The sequence below is a fragment of the Phoca vitulina genome, unplaced genomic scaffold (genome assembly GCF_004348235.1).
Source record: "Phoca vitulina isolate PV1807 unplaced genomic scaffold, GSC_HSeal_1.0 scaffold4, whole genome shotgun sequence".
Classification (NCBI taxonomy): domain Eukaryota; kingdom Metazoa; phylum Chordata; class Mammalia; order Carnivora; family Phocidae; genus Phoca; species Phoca vitulina.
Genome location: NW_022589707.1, coordinates 70,285,102 through 70,307,135, shown reverse-complemented (window position 1 = coordinate 70,307,135; position 22,034 = coordinate 70,285,102). Strand labels below are relative to the sequence as shown.

The following is a 22,034-nucleotide window of genomic DNA, read 5'->3' as shown; positions in this document are numbered from 1 at the left end:
ATATATGCAAAATAAGCATCAAACTAAGTGTGTGATAAACCTCAGAGCATTTCTCTGCCCTCTACTTTTGATAATGCTAAGATTCATGACTGTGTTTGGAGGATTATAATGTTCCTATTTTATGTATTTGTGAAGTAAACAGAGAAACCCAAATGCAAGAAAATGGATTCTGAAAGATATATGATCCTGAACCAATAATGGGATCAAATTGTAAAGCAGGAAGGGACCTTGAAAATCAATTAATACAAATTCATGATTTTATAAATGAAGGTGTTTAATTCCTCCAAGGTGAAGCCACACGCCCTAAAGTCACAACATCACATGGTGGTAACCTCAGTCCCAGTCCCCATTTCTTTTTGACACTTGTCTGTATGTCCTAATTCTTTTTTTCATTCACAGTTGTGATATGGACCGACTCTTATTTAAACTTAGGTCTGGGTTTACAGAAATCCAAATCTTTTCAATAGATTTTGCCTCAAGTACTTGTCATACCTTCTCATTTTCTACAACTGTATAATATTAAATACCAATAAAGTAATAATATCACTCATTACTTATTAAAGTCCATTAGATGTTTCTGGACTTTAAAACTAAATCATTATTTTCAAGTAAGTCATTATTAATTGATGAGAAAAATATAAAGAGACAATGTCTCAGAAATAGGTATCAAGATACTTCTAAAATGTATTATGGCAGTTTTCAACCCCTAATAAAATGTATCTTTGGTCTTTGAAATTTAAAGCCTATATGTTCCACAGATCAACTGTGGGCTTTATTATTTCATATTTTTGAGAATTCCCTCACTCTTTCCTAATTTACAATGGTTAAATGTTACTTCCCTTATTCAGCAAGACAGATTTTGATCTTAGTTTTGACAAACCAAAAGGCTGTATGCTCAAGAATATATGATACCATTTGATTTCTCAGGTGAGGGTGGTCTTATTAATGTTTATGAATCATGCTTTATGTACACTGGATAGAAGTCTGAACTCTACACTAATTATTTTCTATTAAGCTAGATATAACTTTAAAAGTTTTTCAGACCAGAGACACATTGAATAATATTTTCTAGCATCTCCAAATACAGTAAGCTTATTTTTGTAGGACTCATATCCAATAAACTTTCCATACTAACTATAAAGCAGAGCTGAGGAAAGAATAATATAAGCTATTAATAAATCATGGAGGTGTGAAGAATAAAGTACTTAATATACGATCAGCATTGTAATGGTGCCTGGAAAACAGTAAGTGCTATATAACTATCAGCTATTACAATCATGATGATGTATTTTTTAAATTTTCTACAAAATCTATAAAAAGGAAGTCATTATATTTCCCAACTCATATAAGTGTTAGGATGATTAAAGGAGATAATTTACTTAAGGTTCTTAAAACAATAGCTTGAAGATAGGAAAAGTTCAATAAATATTAACTGTTACTTTGAGTATGATTATTAAATTCCAGTTTGGGAAAAGTAAGTTCTATCAAAGAAGAATGTTATCTCGTCTTCCATTAAACCTGAGTCGTGAAGATGAGAACTTCTCTGTATTTTTTTTATAATACTGGACTAATATTAAAAAGCTATTCAGGGGGTGCCTGGGTGGCTCAGTCAGTTAAGTGTCTGACTCTTGATCTCAGCTCTGTCTTGATCTCCGAGTTATGAGTTCAAGCCCCACACTGGGCATGAAGCCTACTTAAAAAAAAAAAGGTATCCAGTCCACAAATATTTATAAGAATCTATTACATGTTAGGTATTGAGCATGTAGTTAAGGGTGTGGTCCTGACCAAGCCCTGCCTCAAGGGGCTCACAGAGCAATCCATAAATAGATACATACACAAAATACAATATAAGTGAAATAAATTCTAATACAATTATACACAAAAGAAATATTTCAAGTAATTGTGCATCACCGTATAAAAGAAGATGATAATTGACAATAGTGTTGAAAGACAAATGGAAGCGTTACAGGAAAGATATAAAGAGAAGTTTATTCAAGGCAGAAGAACACGGGAATGTACAAGGGCATATATCACCATACATCACATTCACACACAGCATTTTAAAAAATTGTTTTAAAGATTTTATTTATTTATTTGAGAGAGAGAGAGAAAACAAGCAGGGGGAGGGGCAGAGGGAGAGGGAGAAGCAGGCTCCCCGCTAAGCAGGTAGCCCAATGTGGGGCTCAATCCCTGGACCCTGGGATCATGACCTGAGCCAAAAGCAGACACTTAACCGACTGAGCCACCCAGGTGCCCTCACACACTGCATTTTTAATATGCCTCCTACTCTGCAGTGTGAGCTCCTTCAGCACAAAGACTATGTCTAACTAATCTTTGAATCCACAGCACTAGCTCAGTGTCTTGGAGACAAATTAAGTACTTATTAAATATTTGTGGAATTGAAGTATAGTTTGGTATGCTAGAACATACAGAATATGTGAGGCTGGACATCAAGGCAGCCTCCAGATAATCGAGCCCAAAATGGCACGCTGGGGAGTTTGGTTATCATCTAGGTAACAAGAAGCCACTAAAACATATTACACAGAAAAGTGACAAAAACTTTAACTGAGTGTTGGAAAAAAAGTCTGGCTGCAGTGTTCAGGATGGATGAGAATTGGAAAAGTGGGAGGAAGGAGACTACCCAGAAGTTTCTGAAAGATGGTAAGTCCCTGAATAATAGCAATGCCAATGAGGGGAGCAGGACGTTTAAGAATCTTGCATCTCATTTGTTGTTTCTACTGGTACCACCAGGAAAATAAACTTAGGTAGTCACTTGCTTTCTTTTCTTTTACTATAGCCAATTCTATTGGGTTTAGTTTCAAATGTGACAAGGAAAAGCAGCTGTGAAATAGTGACTAACGTAAAGTATTATCATTTCAAAATGATTTAATGTTGCCTTGTGACAATGTTAGCATCCAAACGATTAAAAGCATGCTTCACCAATCCTTTGTAGCCAAACTAAATAATTAGACTTAGGATTACATATGAAAATTTCTCAGGCTGACGCATACATTTTGAAAAGACCTTGGGACAGGGATTGGAACAGGTTCCCTCTTCCCCAAGCAGCTTATCTTTCTTGCATTTCTGCCAAACCAAGCAAAGTCATTTTTGTTTCCACAGGATCATCAACTAAAGCCCGGGAAAAAAAAAAAAAAAAAAAAAACCACCAGAGGGGGTGGTCGTTAAGTCCAGAGCCCGCATCTTCACACCTAAAGCTAATATACTCCCAGGGTTTCTGGAATCAGAAATGGAATGCTGGCTCTACAGACTGGAAACTCGTGAACGTTAAAGACTAAAATTTGGCAATATATTTCAGAGCTTTATTTTTTTCTTCTCCTAAACTGGCAACTCTCAGACATGTAATTTTTAAGACTGTCCATAGTTTATTTTTTGAACAGAAACTCTGGATGGTGGGGTGAGCATGTTGCTTCACACATGCCATTCAGAGAAGGCCTGCCCCGTACATCCTCAGCCAGCCTCACGTCTCCACAGATGTCAGCAGCATTTGCCTCTAGTCCTAACTGCTTTCTTTGTTCTCCCTAAACCTTTGACCTAATCCACCATAATCACTCCTTCTAACTGCTCTTTTAGCAATTCATTGTCCTATCACCTTATTCTCAGTTTGTAGTGTCACTCAATGTCCCAGGCCCTCAAATTCCCACTCTTGGTCTAGCAATATACTTTTGGAAAAGCTACAAGCTGGTTATTTCTGAAATAAATGAAACAAGGGTTATTAATTTATTCCACTAGGGTAAACATGGAAATCATTTCCATGATGGATTTTAATCAAATGATGACACAGACAAAGTGTTCATGCTCCATGATCGATAAGCCACTGCAGAGCAACAGGATGGTTCTGAGGATCAAAAACCCTATGAATAACATGATTTTTCTTATGTCTGTATGTGCGTGTGCATTTTTCTGAAGGTTATGTCCAGAGTCTTCATCAACATCTCCTGATACCTCTCCAAAAGTCACAGAAACTGTGTTATTTCCCACCTGTAGTTAATAACCATATTTAGAATAATTTCTCATTTCTAGCATTAAAAAAAATGAGTCACTACCTTTATGAAACTTGACCTTGAAGGCAAACTGACTCACCTAAGACCACCAAGTACACTGCATGTGTTGCAAAGACTCTGATAGCAAGTTCCACTCTCATGGATCTGACAGCCTAGTGCAGAGGAAATGCTCACCCACAACAAAAATGAAATATGCTTGTGATAGAGGACAAGAGTACTTAAAGTCGTAGACTGTTAAATCTTTAATAGTAAAATGGAAAGAAATTCCCATCTGCATTTCTTTTAGCAAGACAAATAATGCTACTTCCCGTCTCTCATCATTATGTGTGGGTGGAGACACAGCATGGTCTCTAAGCTCCTTCCGATAATCGAGTTCTATGGCATTAGAACCTTATGCCTAACTTTGTTAAAATTAAGGAGGTATCAAGTAAACTCTCATCCACATCTATTCCTGGGCATTGCTCTGTTCCTTGGAGCAGATCGCCTCTACCTTTGGGAAAAACAGAAACAGAACATAAAGAAATTCCAACTAAAAGGAAATTCATTCTATCAATGATCCTTGTTGGACTCACGTGTTACCAATGCAGTGAGGTCCAGAACGGTTAAGTGGGCCTCACAAAACCAATTTGCTCTTAATGGTGAAGCTCAGCAACAATGAAACTCCTCACTCACAGTCAGATGCCCCTCTATATGAGGGGAAGGCTCCAGATCCCATAATCCCTGCTCCTATTTGAAATAAACATCTGTTCTGAAAAGAACTCCTTGTATCTCCCTTTTAGTGTCCCTTAATACAATTGTTCATTCAGCCTGAAGAACATTTGACCTGATGGTCTACATTCTTCCTCTTCACCCCAGAAAGGAAGGGAGTGGTTGGTCACTTTGAATCTAATAAATTTAGGATTAAGCAACACAGACTTCCTCAATGTTTGACTGTTAAGTGTACAAGATCCCATACCCTTGAAATCACATTTATTGCTAGAAATCCTGAACTGGGTGGAGATGACAGTTTCTCTCACAAGAAGACTACATAGCTAAAAAATGGCTTCCCACATCCTTTAAAGAAGAACACTTAACATTTTTTTTTAAGAAGATAAAGTTACTAAAGGCAGAACTTCGTGGGGTAAGAAGAAAATCACCTTTGAGGAAAGTCAATTTCTAATCTACTCCAATGTAAGGAATAGAATTCCTCAGCAGAGAAAGCTTCCAACCCAAAATGGACCCAGATCAAAACCCGATTGCTTTTCCCTACCATCTAAAGATATTCAGCACAAATCCTTGCCACATCCACTCTTATTTTTCCTGAAAGGAAATCACCATTATATCAGTAAGGCCGTTCCGAGGTTTCTTGAAATATGGTCACCTCTCCAGTGTGTTCTTTGAAAAGCTGTCTAAGTAAAGAAGTAAAGGAGTTTTTATTATTGTCTTCCCCATAAATTCAGCTTTCTTTCCTTGATCTCTGAATCCCCAGGGCTTTCATGCTGACTGTTAGTATCTAAAGATTCCTTCTACGGAATTCCTTCTTCCCATAGTTTCCAGAAATGTTTTGGCTACCAAACCATTCCCCCCAAAAAAAGCCTGTTTTCGGTTTGGGTCAGGAGTGGAGTAATGGGAGCTAGCTATTCATTCCAAAATGAAAATTAGTCCCTAATGTTGTGGCTCACTGAGTTCCTTTGGCTCTCTGTGCATTTGTATTTGCTTCCTCAGTGTTTGGTCCAAGGAAAGACATGGATTCTGTCTTGGAATCAAACTTTGGAAATTTAACTCATCTTAAATTGGCCCCACCTGACTTTCAGTTGGTTTTCTGAGGCTTGAGATCATATGAAAAGATTTTGGTTACCAAGATAGCTCACTTCCACCTATCAAAAACACAAATTATTCTCTGTTTATGTACAGTCTCCATAGTTAGCTGCTCAAACAATATCAAATACACAAAGAAAAAAATTTAAATGTAAAATCCTTACAAAAGACTACTTCAAAATGATAGGTATTTGATTATCTTTATACTTTCCTAAGTGAGAAGTCCAGCCCTGTCTTCTTCCTTCAAAAAAAAAAAAAAATCAGATTATCGTTTGCTCTCTTGCAATGGAATATTGAAGATCATTCTGCTCGTTAGGTATTAGAACATTATCTATGTCAATAATAAATCAGATGGTACCATGTAGGGAAACATAAATTAGAAACAAATAAAGCCTATTATATCATCAGAGGTTTGTTCTTGCCAGGACAGGATGTGCAGTAGAGTGTGGCAATTTTACACTGTCACATTTCCATCGACATCCAGGCTTTTGAAACACAGGTTTATTCTTAATTGGCTAGCTTTCAACAGCAGATGCTTTATATAATCCATCACACGTGAGAGTCATAATTTATGATTATGAGTCCTTTTAAATTCTTACTTTGAATTAGTTCTTTTAAATTCTCTAAAGCTTTGCTATGATAATTTTTCCCACTGACCTATAAATAAAGACTAACATTGTAAGTACCTAGTATATTTCCAGAAAAACAAGGTTATAATAGAACAAACTTCCTCAGAAGTAGTTGACAGGATAATTCCGGGAAGATTGATTCTACTGTGACAATTATTTTCTTAACTCCCTTCATAGCCTTGAGATTTTCTCACTGTTCAAATTTTAAGGAATGTTTAAAATCAAGACACCATGTCACAAATGAATATGGATTGGTTTTCAATCAAGTATGTAAATTTAATTTTTACAAAATCAGAGGGACATACCATAAAATACCACCTACTATGGATTCTAAATAGCCAGGCAAATATGATAGGAACAAATAATTCCTCAAGCTAAGATCACGACAAATTAATGTACAGAGCAAAGAGCTATGAGAATAACTTTTAAAAAGGACAATATTCTCTAACAACATTACTTTTTTTTTTTTTAATTTTATTTATTTATTTGAGAGAGAGAATGAGATAGAGAGCATGAGAGGGGGGAAGGGTCAGGGGGAGAAGCAGACTCCCTGCTGAGCCGGGAGCCCGATGTGGGACTCGATCCCAGGACTTCAGGATCATGACCTGAGCCGAAGGCAGTCGCTCAACCAACTGAGCCACCCAGGTGCCCAACATTACTTTTTAAAATTAATTATATTCGTCAAAATTAAGTATATGCATACCAAAAAGTAACATTAAAAGGCGTAGGTAAGGCATCTGTCTCCTCCTCTGTCCACCTCCAGTCTAGTCCCCATAATAAAACATTTAGTAGTTTACTTTCTATTCCTTTTTATATTTCTTTTTTTTTTTTAAGATTTTATTTATTTGTCAGAGAGAGAGAGACAGAGGCAAACAGAGGGAGAAGCAGGCTCCTTGCTGAGCAAGAAGCCCGATGCAGGACTCGATCCCACGACCCTGGGATCATGACCTGAGCCGAAGGCAGACATTTAACGGACTGAACCACCCAGGTGTCCCTCCTTTTTATGTTTCTAAATAATATGAATATACTACTATCTTTTAAAACATTATTTTCAGGGCGCCTGGGTGGCTCAGTCATTAAGCGTCTGCCTTCGGCTCAGGTCATGATCCCAGGGTCCTGGGATCGAGTCCCACATCGGGCTCCCTGCTCGGCGGGAGGCCTGCTTCTCCCTCTCCCACTCCCCCGGCTTGTGTTCCTGCTCTCGCTACCTCTCTCTCTGTCAAATAAATAAATAAAATCTTTAAAAAAACAAAACAAAACATTATTTTCAGACATTTTCATTGAATTCCCATTTACAGAAGCTGAGAATTTTAGCTTTCTGATGCCAACTCTTTCCCTCCAGCCAAGCTCCTAACATAATAACATGCCCATTTTCATGAGAGCTGTATTCAGTGATTCCATTATTATCGCAATGTAAATATTCTTCCCTACTGAGAAAAGTAGTTTTCTGATTATACTTACTTTCTTGAAAAATACTGTTGCTTTACTTAATAATTTCCCAGTTTGTGACATTTGCTTAGTTTTAAAATCATGATCAAATCTTTCCACACTTTCTGAAAAGTGCCTCCATAAAATTTTCATATGATATTCTATCAGATTATTTATTGTTTTTCTCCTGAAGACATCTCTACCAGGCCCTTTCTTCTTCTCCCTACAAACTGGATTGGCTGTTCTCTCACCTGAGAGACAGCTTTCTCAAACTTCCTTCTACCTCTCTCCTATTATGAATCCCATCTTTCCTAGATCCTGTGTCTTCCTCCCTGATTTATTTTCTTAACTTTGGTGAGCACATCTCCAGAAGCTTCCGAAGAGAGGGTGACTGAGACTTAAATTTTTGAAACTTTCCATGTGTAAAAATGCCTCTAATTTACCCTTATTAACAGGTGGGCTAACTACAGAATTCTGGGTTGAATAGCATTCACCCTCAGTGATCTGAGGCACGTGAACACGACGTTCTGGGTTTCAAAGTCATGATTGAGAAATCTCATGTCATCGTATCCCCAGCCTTTGAATATGTCTTGATTGTTTCTGGAAGTTATTTGAATCACCTCTTCACTCTTGCTATTATGAAGTTTAAAATAATTGGACTGTATATGTCTTAGGTTTTGTTTGTTTTTGTTCCTGTTTTTCATTTACCATGCTGGGCACTCAGTGTGACATCTGATCTAAAATTTAATTTCCATTGATTCAAGAAAATTTTAGTTTGGTTTTTCATTCCCAACAAACAGATGTCAATTACCAGTAGAATTTTTCTCTAGATTTTCTACAGAAAAGGTCCTCTATTTACATGCTCAAGGAAGATATTCCTGGTAGAGGTGTGCAGAGACTATGCATTAAAATATGCGCACAGACTTCCAAGAGGGAGATTAAAAATACAGTCATAGAATAATGTTTTCCTGAATTTCAAGCCATATTCATAGGGCATAAGCAATGAAATAATGTTTTCCATTTATAGTTTCCTATAATTGTTTTTGTCTCACAAATCGCTAGATCTCTGCTGATGAATTTGAAATAGACACCTAAAACCACACTGCCTCTCTCAAATCACAGTTCAGAATTTCCAATAGCCTGCTTCATTCTGTTGTTTTCCCCTAATCAACTGATCTTACTGAGTTTAATGACTTAATGACATGACTTAGTTCCCAGGCTGAAAAAATCAGAATCCTAAAGTGTTCCTTCCTTGGTCCCTTACTCTTTTTTCCTGTATTTAAATAATTGGTACTTCTAAGTCTATTTCACTTCCCTCACACCAACATCCAGCTAAATTTAGTCTTACATATTTGATCATGCAAATTTTCTATTCTTCCTTCTCAAATATTTATTCCTATTGTCAGCCAAGCCAAGATCCCTATTACTCCTTCTCTAAATTACTATAACTGGCTCATAAACAACTTTGTTCTATGCCCTCCTCCCTCACCAATCTCTACCACATGATGCTGTCTATTCTGTTTTTTCCTCCTAAATCACAATTAAGTTAGGTCAATTTCATGACCAAAATCCTCCAATGCCAATATATACTTCATTCAATAAAGTCTGAGTTTGGTCCAATGTTCAAAGTTCCATTTCATACCCAATCTTATTCAAAATTCTTCAATGGCATTCATTTCAAAAAATATCCTAATCCTATGGCATTAATATATTTGCAATTATTTTGTCCCTTAAAAAAAACCTAGAAGCCCTTGCAGATAAGAATAATGTCTAAATCAATGCTGTAATTCATCACCACTTCTTGTACATAAGAAGTCTAATAAACACTTAACTAACAATTTTTCAAACTAGTGATTCTTATGTGTGTTGGTTTACCTACGTTCCATCTAAATCAGAATTTATTACAGGCTTATTAATAATTTAGAGAGGTTAATGTGCCATTAGGAGACCCAACTGTGGCTCTAATGCTTTGCAGTCATTAAAGGTTCCTATTGTTATCTCCAAATGCTTGGGGGTGGAGGGTGGGGGGCGGGGAAAGAGAAGGAGGTCTGAAACAGAACACTCTAGAACAGGGCTTCTTAGGATTTAACATGCTTTCAAATCAGCTGGGATTCTTGTTTCTCATTTAGAAGAGGGTGAGGGGCTGAGTTTGTTTATTTCTAACAAGCTCCCAGATTATGCTGATGCTATGGATCCTTGAACCAAAGTTGGAGTAGAAAAGCTGAAGTGCAAAGTGACCCCACTGCACTGAAGAGAAGAGCTGGACCATTCCCTCTTCTCCACACTAGAGTTCCTTGCAAACACTTAAAACAAGGCATGTGTTAATTTATGCAAGATGGCCAGATTGGTTTTTTTTTCCTTTACAATTCTACGTTGGTCAAATCTGCACATCCCTAACTTATTCTAAATTAACCTAACTTAAATTATAACTAACTTAATTGCTTTAAGTGATAAATGACCTGCTTAGTTTAAATCAATGACATGTGAACTATTCGCCCTCAGTTTTCTCTTACAAAGAAGGGAAATACATATACTTAATATGCATTAACCTGGAAGGAAGATGCAAAATGACAAATAATGATTTATTCTTGACTTTCAAGTAAATTTCCTGTTACTTGCAGCAGCAGAAATTCTACCAGAGTTGCCTAAAAATAACTGTATTTGTTAAGATCTTCCATTTTTACATCAATTAATTCAATAACCTATTGTTTGGACTCTTTTTGAAACCTGTCATAAAATTCATTTTGTGCTTTGTAACACTCAATGAGCTTTCCCTCTTTTATTTAATTTGATCCTCAAGGAACCACAGGATTACCACTATTTTCCAGATGAGAAAACCTAGACTCAGAAAGAGCAAATCATCGTTCTAATGAACAGTACATGCCAGAGAAAGAGCTAACATCTAGGTCTTCTGACTTGAAGCCCCGTCAACTATTACAGCTATATTTTATATTTGAAAATTTAGCATTTACTTAGAAAAACAAGATTCTTTTTCAAAACACTCTACTTACATTTTTACGGAATGTACCCACAGACAAATTCTATTGCTTCTTCCAGTTCATCATGCCACTGGGATTACTGAAATATTTATCTTATTTTCTAGACTGTGTCTGGTTCACTGTGACTTCAGTCAAACAAATCTCTTTATGAGTATCTTTCTTTGGAAGTAAAAAAGCACTTAGTTCTAATTTATGCCTCTTTTTAATTAATAGGATTAAATCAGCATGTTTAAAGGACTCTTACAAAAGTGCAAAATATATATTACTAGTTCTTGCGAAGCAGAGAGGCAATTTGTCAAATTTTCTATGAAAAAAAAGACATTCATTTTTAAAATGACCTTAAATTTTTATTTTTACACATGTGTTGAAAGAGTCTCATTGTAAAAATTCCTTTAATAAGACCCAAGGAATTAGAGTCAAATTTTAGGTAAGTGAAGTCCTAAAACAAGCAGTTGCATATACAAAATTTTATCTCCTTAATAATTTATGGAATAGTAAACCAACCACATATAACATCTGTTTAAAAGGAACTTTTTTAACTGAAAAAGAGATGATGGGTTTAATCCCAGAAAAAAAAATTGCCTTTACTTAAGCAATGACCATTCTAATGTCCCTTCCAGGGTTATGCATAGCCAAAGACAACCAAAGTGTCTCATGATGTTGCTTCTCTTTCACGCTGCCCGGAGGACATTGCTGAACTTTGTAGACCTCAGTGATTTTTATATTATCTTCTTAATTCCAAGAACATTTTTTTGTGTGATATTTCTATGGTAATATTACATCGTATGTTGTATCTTACATTATTGTGTAACTTCCATCACTTTGTGAACCTCCACAATCAATGTTTAGAACAGTGCTCAAATACAGTGTTAAATAGATTTTAATTATTACAAATTAATAGGGTTAGATGCAGACAAACCGTAGTATAAATACCATTGACCTGAAAAGCAGGAGACTTGGATCAGTGTTTTTTTTTGTTTTTTTTTTTTTTAATTATCTCTTACGGGACCTTGGGATTATTATTTCACCTTTCTGGAGTTTTCTTTCCAAATCTTTATTTATCAATTTTCTTAACATATATACTACTTAAAAACTGTATCACTCGGGGCACCTGGGTGGCTCAGGCAGTTAAGCATCTGCCTTGGGCTCAGGTCATGATCCCGGGGTCCTGGGACTGAACCCCACATCAGACTCCCTACTCAGTGGGGAGCCTGCTTCTCCCTCTCCCTCTGCTGCTCCCCCTGCTTGTGCTCTCTTTCTGTCAAATAAATAAATAAAATGTTTATTAAAAAAAACTGTATCACTCTATCAAACTGAACACATTCCTCCTTAAACATAGTTTTTTATCTGTTTGACCTCTCTTTCCATCTAGACAATAGCTGACACTGACAATGACCCAGATAATAGTTCAATATGCAAAATAAGCCAGTTTCATTAATATTTGTTCTAAAAGTAGCCTGGGGCACCTGGGTGGCTCAGTCAGTTAAGCATCAGACTTAAGTTCAAGCTCCACACTGGGCTCTACGCTGGACAAGGAGCCTACCTAAAAAATATAAAATAAAATAAAATAAAATAAAATACATAAAAGTAGCCTGTTTTTACAGAAAAGAATGGAGTTTCATCAATATTTTCTCCAGTAAGGTATGGATTATCCCACATCTCTCCTGAATCATGGATTATTTCTCTCCTAGATTATTTTAACTAGAATATAAATATGGTGTTATTTAGTTCATGGAAAAAAAAAAATCTCTTGATTTTATTTTCCTTCCAACTACTACTGCCCATGTCTCCATTACAGGAAAAACCCCTGAAAGAATTATCTATAATTGTCTACAGCCCCTGAGCTCATGCTTTTAAGTATCCAACCTAATTGTGCCATGGCCCCCACACTCAAAGACACTGCCTTTATCAAGGTCAACAGTGAACTTTTGTTGTTGAATTTAATGTTAATTTTTACTTGTTATCTTTGAAGACACATTAGCTGAATATGACACTGCTGATAATCTCTTTTCCTTTGCTTTCTTCATTGACTTCCTGTGCACTAAAACTCCTGATTTTTCTCCTACATTATTTTTCTGGGCACTTCTTTTCAGTTCACCCTGATGCTCATCCTTCTTTTCTCTACTTTCCTTGCTTGAGAGAATCCCAGAACTCAATCCTTCAAATTCTTCTACATCCCTTAGTTATCTTATAGAGTCTCATGGATTTAAAAATTTCTACAGGCTAACTGCCAAATTCATACCTCCAATGATATGTTGCATAAACTCTAGCAATTATATACTCAAATGCCTTCCTGGCATCTCACTTAGACATCCAATAGTCTTGTCTTCTCAAGCAAATATGTCCACTTGATTTTCCCCCCCAAATCTATTTCTTTCACAGTCTTCGCCATCTCAATTATTGGTATCTCCATCCTTAAGTTAAAAATAAAACAGAACAAAAGATGGAGTCAGATTTGACCCCTCTATCTTTTACTTCATATCCTACCCATCAAAAAATCCTATTGGCTCTACCTACATATCATCCTCTTCTCCTACCTCCACTACAACTGGTCTGGCCCACAGACCATCATTTCTCACCTGCATTATTACAACATGTCTGTTTCCCTGAATTCTCCCTTTCAGTGTATTTAGAACACAGAAACCAGAATGATCCTATAACAATGAGTCAGATTATATCACCTCTGTGCCAAAATTCTCCAGTAGGATTTCCATAACACTCAGACTAAAAGCCAATGTTTTAACAATGACAACAGTGGAAGGATCTAATCTTTTTTCCCCCCTCTTATTAACTCTCTGATTTAGTCAAACTTCTTTCCCCCATCCAACTGTTTTTCAGCCATACTGTCTTCCTTAGGATCCTTAAACATGGCAGACCCATTTTCACCTCATAACCTTTGCATTTGATGTTCCTTTTGCCAAAAAATGTTGCTTTCCCAAGTATCTGCATGATTTGCAACAGCAATTTCTTTAAGTATTTGTGAAAACATGACTCTCTCAGTGAGTTCTTTTCCTTACCACCGTACTTGACTACCATACCCCCACCATTCTCTAGCTAACTTTCATGATTCGTTTCTCTCCATAGCACTTTTCATCTTCTATTTTGCTATGCAATGTACTTATGTATGATCTGCCTTTCTATATCAGCATATAAACCACATGATGACAGGGAGTTTTGCCTCTTCTATTTGCTGATATATCCCCCTGTTGCCAGAATAAGGCCAGAAATGTAATGGGCACTCAGAAACTATTGTTATTAACTGTTTACAGTCAAATATCTCATACACAATAAGATTATCCTTGAACTCTTAAAACCACAGAAGCCAAACTGAACAGCCTCAGTTTAGAGAAAATACATCTGGGAAAACAAGTGACTCCATTCAAATATGGCACATTTACCGAAATTAAACCATCAATGACTTGCTTTATAGAAAAATACATATATTACATGAGAATGCTTACTATAAGATTGATAATGCTTCTTCACTAAGTACTTAGGGAGAGGTATTCAGAGCAAGCCAGCTTCTTTTCCCATGAATTTGACAACAAAAATGCCCACTTTAGATTTCATCATGTGGTCTGAAACCCTGAGTGATTTTACGATACATTTTAACCCACTCTGAGGGCTACCAAGCAATCAAAGACACTACTCTTATCAAGGCCAACAATGATCTTTTTAACTGTAAGGGCTTATTAACTACTAGAAGACCACAACAGTAAAAATACTGGAAAATACCTTTAATAAATTCACAATCTGTGGGTGGTACTTAACTGCAGGAAACTAACTCTAGTAGAAAATGCTTTGGGAGTAAGTGGAAGCAATTTTAATATGTGTTATAAACAAGAGGGAGCTACATAATATTTTTCAAATTGTTTCCAGAAGGAAACCTTTGGTCTGTAACCATTCACTTGGAGCAAGATAATAACATTTCACAAAAAATAATAATTGATAGCATTTATTAAATGCTTACTATGCCAAACACGGTTAGAAGTGCTTTACATGGGTCAACACACCTTAACAATATCCTGATTGGAACTGAATAAATTAATGCATTTAGATTTACTGTTACACTTACTGTGTTACAAATAAGAAAAGGGCAGCACAGAAAATAAACATCCAGATATCTCACAACTAGTAGGAACAGTTAAAACCTAAGCAGTTTGGCTTTCTTCACTATTACATCATGCTGAATCAAGATAATAGAACTAATGTTAGACTAGTCAAATCAAACAAGTTACATGAGTCAAATAACCATGAATCTCTTCCTGAGACACATGCTGCATTTCACAGCTAAATAATTTATAAATAAAGAAAAATATACAGATTAATCCACTCATTTCTCAGAAGATTCCAACAAAACAAAGAACTATTCTATTAAATACATTGTTTTAGTTATACAATAGAAGAAAAAAAATTAAAGGTGATTTCAAGTTTTCTTGTCTATGAAAATACATATAACTTTTGGAGGATCAAAAAATAGTACTTTGATAGTTATTGAGAAGAACATATTGCCAAAAAGGTAATGGTGAAAACTTATATATATTTTTTGTATCTTGATATCTGTGTTCTGAATAATGGTTCCCTCAGGGACAACAGGTGGCAAAAGCATGGGCCTTGAACTACAGAGATAAAAACACACAACTTAATTTTGCCACTTAATATATGCTTCTTGTTTTGGGGCAAGGCCTTCAGGCTCTGAGTCTCAGAGGTTCTTATCTAAAAAATAGGTTCAAAAACAATGGTTTTCAGGGTATCCTCAAACAGATATAATAAAGTCCAAGTAGGGTCCTTGGAGCCTGTCACTCTCTTGTTTTATATTCTTTTTTTTTTTTTAGATTTTATTTATTTGACAGAGAGAGACACAGCGAGAGAGGAAACACAAGCAGGGGGAGTGGGAGAGGGAGAAGCAGGCCCCACCGAGCACGGAGCCCGATGTGGGACTTGATCCCAGGACCCTGGGACCATGACCTGAGCCAAAGGCAGACGCTTAACGTGTGAGCCACCCAGGCGCCCACTTGTTTTATATTCTTTATAGCACTTCCCACTATTTGAGATGATATTCATTTATTTGTTTACCTGCTCTTTGTCTCTTTATCTGGAAAAGAAATTCAAAGGGAACAGTGACTTTTCTCGGGCCTAATGAACAGGTGGTTGTTCCATACATATTTGCAGGATGGGTGACTATATGGTAACTACTAAGTGGGTTAGTTTCCTTCCTGGTGTCTAACATGTGGGAGTTCAGTGTTGACAAGCTGGTGTTTTATGGGTTTACTGTGATTCTTTGAGATAGCAAGAGTTTTAGGGTGAAAATATTCAAATGGAATTGATAGCTGAATTCTCTTTATGCCAGGTTCAAAAGGATGTGATAAGAAAAAAGACTATACGTATGAGATATATGCATATGCATGTATCTTATATATACATATGTGCAATATATATATATAATAAGCCATTCACATGTAAATTAGTATTAAAATCTAAAATTAGGAAAGGAAAAAGAAAGGCTAAAGAGACTATGCAAAAAAGAAAAAAATATGAAAAAAAACCCTACAATTCATCATAAGAAATGAGACTTTGTATATTAGTTAACTTCCATTTTTTTTCTCCTGTTCCAAAGTTTTTGTCCATTTCCTCTTTATGTTACCTACGTCATTTTCTGGTTTTTCAAACAAATAATCTTGCAGATATTAATGATTCCTGGGTATAAATATCCTTAACCCATATGAGTTCCTTTGTGATGATTATGAAATACAGAATGTTTACACTATTATGGGACTGAAATAGGTCATCTCTCAAAAGTTATTTTTATTACATCTGAAGTATAAACTGTCCACATGACTGTGAGAAGCCCACCTTGTAGGGCAAAATATATATAATAAACTTAAAACATGAAATCCAGAAATATAGAACATCCTGATCTTCAAGGTTCCTTACTTGTTATTCAAGAAACAGATTTAGTATGCACACATGTGCAAGAATTCAAAATATGCAACTGAAGGGAAATCTCTTTGCAAAACAATAGAACCAAACAAGCTCCTGTGGATTCAGAGGTTCAACACTAAGTCTTTATCAAAGAGCATTCTTTGGATAAAATGGTTATTATATTTTCTGTTGGCCTTTAAGAAATCCCTCAAAATAATCTTGCAGCTGTTCAAAGTAGCTAACTCTACGGATACTGGCTGCATCTCTGGTCAGCATCTAAGGAAGCATGAACCACGGAAAGCAAAGTAAACAAAGCTAAGTCTGTGACCATAAAAATTATTTTTGAAAACAAAATTAATTTTTCACTTTAGCTGATTTTTCTAACCTCACATTCTGGCAGTGTTTTAATGCCCAAAGCACAAACTTTAAGACTCTTCCAAAGCTATCTAAGCAATGGGTGGTACTGGCTGATCTCAATTCATTAGTCAGGATCAGGAAAGAAGGAAGATGCCAAGAGAGACTTACGAACATTATCTCAGAAGTAGGAATGTGGTATACAGGCACTTTTTGTCACCATAACCCCAAAGTGGTAGGAATTTTGTATGTCATAACTATATATTCTGTAATAGCCCACTTAAAAATAGTAGGATTTGACCTACTTTCCTCCAAAACTTTCAGATATGATATAGACAAGGTGTACAGGGAAGCTGTTCACATGCTTGGAAGTGTATGGGAAATGTGGACGTGGTAGGGCTCAACAGATGATTTCCAAAGAGAAGATGCCATATTCTTTAAAGTGGAAAGAGGAGTGCCCTGTAAGGGCTGTGAATACTTCTCCTAGCAAAGATGATTACTCTATTATTAGCATACAATCTGGAAATTAATGGCTAATGGTAGCTATGGGGAGCTCATAGGGGTGTGTGTGTGTATCTTTTGAGGGTGGGTCAGGAGATATCTGTAATTCCTATCCTGCATTCAATCCTTGCTACTGCTTACCAGACTTTGACATGTAAATTACCTAAATGTAGAGAAAAACCTAAAAAATACAACACTGAGAAAGTATAATATAAGAACCATCAAAAGAATAGTTCTTACTGCGTTTAATCCAGCACTTAATTAACCAGTTCCCTTTTTATATAAGCACTAGAGGCTGAGAGGAGTGACAGTCGATACAGAAATAACTAAAACAAGATTTTGAACTCATAGGGTTGATTCCAAGTCCAAAAACACATTCATACAAAAACAAAACAAAACAAAACAAAAAAACCTTTAACTAGATGAACTAACTAGTAACAGCTGTACGGAATCATTAATGATGTTTTTCTATCTGTAGAGATTGATTTATTTTTCCAATGATCAACTTACCACATTGGGGTTAATATTTTACAGTCACTTGTATGAAATTATGATTATGAACTCAAATGATCACAATGATAATCTACCTTTTTCCATACATTTATCCAAAGGCACAACATCTTACAAGTCTGTAGATCTCTTTTGGCCACCCAGTGATCTTAAATAGAGCATGTGTCCTTCTTCAACTCTTAACTCTGTTAATTTTGACAACTGAAAATTATATCATCAGTCAAATACAAGCATGGTGCTTCTGTAAATGTTGAAGTTCACTCTGGTCGTTAAGTGCATCAGGGAAGAACTGCTAATGACCAGGACCTAAGAAACAGGATCAGGCACCTGGGCTCTATGCAGCATGAGGCTGACTCAGGCGCTGAGCCATGACCCAATCTGAGACCCTTGGCAAATTTCTCAGTTTCTCAGTACCTCCGCATCCTCACGTAAGGGAAGGGGATGATAATAATCCCCACCATACCGGGTGGTGGTGAGGATGAAAGGACAACACACAGTTCTTATACCAATGCTTCACTCATAATGAATCATCAGTGACTGGTAACTACTAAAGTGTCTTTGCAAGCCCAATTTATTTTGCATTGTTCACACGTATCAGTGCAATGTTCTAATGTTATTCATTATATCATAGGAACCAGAGAGCGTTCCCCCTTTTTTTTCCCCTTCAACCTCTTTATTTTCAGAATTGCTGCATCTCTCTTTCTCTCTCTTTTTTTCATTGTTTGGAGTTTAATATTTGTTTTCTGTTCCTTTTCTTAAGGTGAATTTTGAATACAGGCAAATGAACAAATCTGACTTTTGCAAATGATGGGTTGTGAAAAATCCACATAATTGAGTAATCACATCCCTTATCAGGATAGAGAACTCTTCCCTAATCCCAGAAATTTCTCCCTCATATGTCTTCCCTGTTAATCCTCCCCTCAACCACACAGAGGCAACATTCTGTTTTTCCTTTTTCACCTGTTTTAAAAATCCTAGAAAAATATAAGAACTCAAAAATAATACGTTGCCCTAACTCTTTAATTCATGAGATATAAATTCCAAACAAAGCCAACACATGAAATGTGTAATGGATTGTATAATGCTAATTCCATTTCCACTTACATTCGACATCAAGTTAGGTTTTATTATTGTTATTTCATTTGAGTTCAGAAAGTAACTTGTCTTAAAGATCAGAGGATATTAAAACTGCAGGCATAATTTTTTCCTCCCAAGTTCAGAATAAAGGAGTATAAAAGTCTCCTACATTCCTCTCATTACTTGAAGTATTAAAGAAGCCAAGAAAAGAAAAGAAAAGAAAAGAAAAGAAAAGAAAAGAAAAGAAAATATCTTTAAGCATAAAATTTGGCCCGTTCTCTCTCTCTGTGAATATGTCTATCTATATACACAAACATACACATACATAAGTTGACTAAATATAACTCATATAAACTTTACTTTTATATTAATTTAAACATTTAAAAACAATTAGCTTAGCAGATTTCATTTCTTAAATAGTTTTTCATCTCTATATTTCAAGCCTTTCGCAGGGTCTTTTTAAAATAATAAATACGTATATGTTTGAGATCTTAAAGGTATCTTAGTGTGATAATTTTTTTAAAGATATCTTACTGTTTTTAAATATAAATTGCCTTGAACTAGGGATAAAATAATTAGTATAAACCATATGAAATTAATGTATTTCTATTTTTAGGGATTGATTTTTTTTTAATACAAAACTGATTATAACCAACAGACCAAAATCTCCTAATTATGCTAATCAGTAGTTGATCATTGTAAATAATGAGCTGAAAAGTGTACATGAACACCTTTGGCACCATTTCCCTCACAAAAATAAGAAATAATTGGGCTTTGTGTTCTATAATAATATTTTTATTAACTGATGCCAATACTATAAACATTTCACTGAAGTCAGTATGCATTTCTAAATAAAAGAAATACAGTAATCAAAAAGACAATCTGAAAAACATTTACACACTTACCCTTGTAAGTCAGCTTGAGTCGTGGAATATTTTGCTTAGAAGTTCCAATGACTGGAAGAAATAGCATGGTCATGCTTAGTATCATCAAGGCATGAAAAAGGTGAAAGTCGTGGCTCCTGGACTTCGGTCTCTCATTTTTATTAGCAGTCATGATGAAAACAATGTCCTCTTTCAAAGGGTGTTAATCTAAAAAATAAGAAAATAGCTATTAATATAGCAGTTTGTAGATTTTCCTAGATGTACTAAATCATAATTTTCTGAATGTGTATAGATTTTTAAAAAATAATTGCTCCTCTCTTGTTTATCTTGCAAATTGTTACAAAGGAAAGAAATCAGAGTTGAATAATAAAATTCAGGTCTGCCTTTACACAGATGCAGAGATCAAGCCATAACTAAATTTCAACTATTTATGATGATTAGCATTTCTTCCTCTATTAAAGTTTGCTTGTTTGTTCTAACACAAATGCAGAAGGAACCAACTCTTTCTAACTTGGTGAGTTCTTTACTCAGATAAGAATACCGGTAGAAGCCCATTCTTTCCCCATATCATCCCCGAGGAAAAAGATTCCTAGGCAAAAGCAAATAAAAGCTGTTATTTTCAGGGAGTTAATTTCTTGTTTCTGATATAAAGATGTTTTAAAAGTCTACTTAAGGGGCGCCTGGGTGGCTCAGTCGTTAAGCGTCTGCCTTCGGCTCAGGTCATGATCCCAGGGTCGTGGGATCGAGCCCCGCTTCGGGCTCCCTGCTCAGCAGGAAGCCTGCTTCTCCCTCTCCCACTCCCCCTGCTTGTGTTCCCTCTCTCGCTGTGTCTCTGTCAAATAAATTTTTAAAAAATATCTTTAAAAAAAAAATAGTTTACTTAAGGGGTGCCTGGGTGGCTCAGTCAGTTAAGCGTCTGCCTTCGGCTCAGGTCATGATCCCAGGGTCCTGAGATCAAACCCAGTGTCAGGCTCCCTGCTCCATGGGGAGCCTGCTTCTCCCTCTCCCTCTGCCGCTCCCCCCTGCTTGTGCTGTCTTACTCTTTCTCAAGTAAGTAAATAAAATCTTTAAAAAAATAAAAATAAAAAGACTACTTAAAATTGGAAAAATTAGGAATGGTTAGGTCAGGGCCACCACTACAAATTTTAGGCCTGGGATGATGCAAGCTTTGGTTGCCTTTTTTTGTTTTTGTTTTGTTTAAGATTTTATTTATTTATTTGAGAGAGAGCACAAGAAGGGAGAGCGGCAGAAGGAGAGGGAGAAGCAGGCTCCCCGCTGAGCAAAGAGCCCGACGCGGAACTCAATCCCAGGACCCTGAGATCATAACCTGAGCCGGAGTCGGACACTTAACCGACTGAGCCACCCAGGTGCCCCAGTTGTCTTTGTTAAGACATGGAATAAATTAAAACACATATTTCAAACTAAGCCATATAATAATAATTACAAATAATAGTCATTGAATATTTATATGTACCAGATACTTTTTGTTTTAAAGTGCTTTCCATAAATGAAATGACTTAATGCTTTTAAATTAACAAGGAGGCCATTAGACTCAGGCAGCTCTGATGAGGTGGTGGCCTCCTTAAGCAAATGGAAATCTAAGTCTATAAATGCCTCAAAGTCACAAAATCAAAACATTAGGGATAACCAACCACAACCAACCAACTAGGCCTTAGGCTACAGCTAATTCTTTCTTTGCTTCAGCACTTTCTCCACACAAGTCTGTCCCTGACTCCTGAAGGCAAAGCACTGCTAACCACTTCCAGTTTGGCACTACATGACTGGAACCAATTTTTGCTCAAAAAAACTTAAAATTTTAATATGTCTCAGTCTATCTTTTAATAATGCTACTATAGCCATAAAGGATAGATAATTATTTACCTCATTTTGCAGATGAGGAAACTGAGGTAT

At 36.0% G+C, this 22,034-nt stretch overlaps 1 protein-coding gene across 1 annotated transcript in view; it reads right to left on the bottom strand.

Moving 5' to 3' along the window:
- SEMA3D (semaphorin 3D) overlaps positions 1 to 20,334 on the bottom strand; it is a 128,717-nt gene extending 108,383 nt beyond the window's left edge. The window contains exon 1 of the mRNA XM_032402268.1: positions 20,145 to 20,334. Coding sequence (XP_032258159.1) covers positions 20,145 to 20,295 — 151 coding nt within the window. The 5' untranslated portion in view covers positions 20,296 to 20,334. The remainder of the gene's footprint in view (positions 1 to 20,144) is intronic.
- Between the last annotated feature and the right edge of the window lie 1,700 nt (positions 20,335 to 22,034).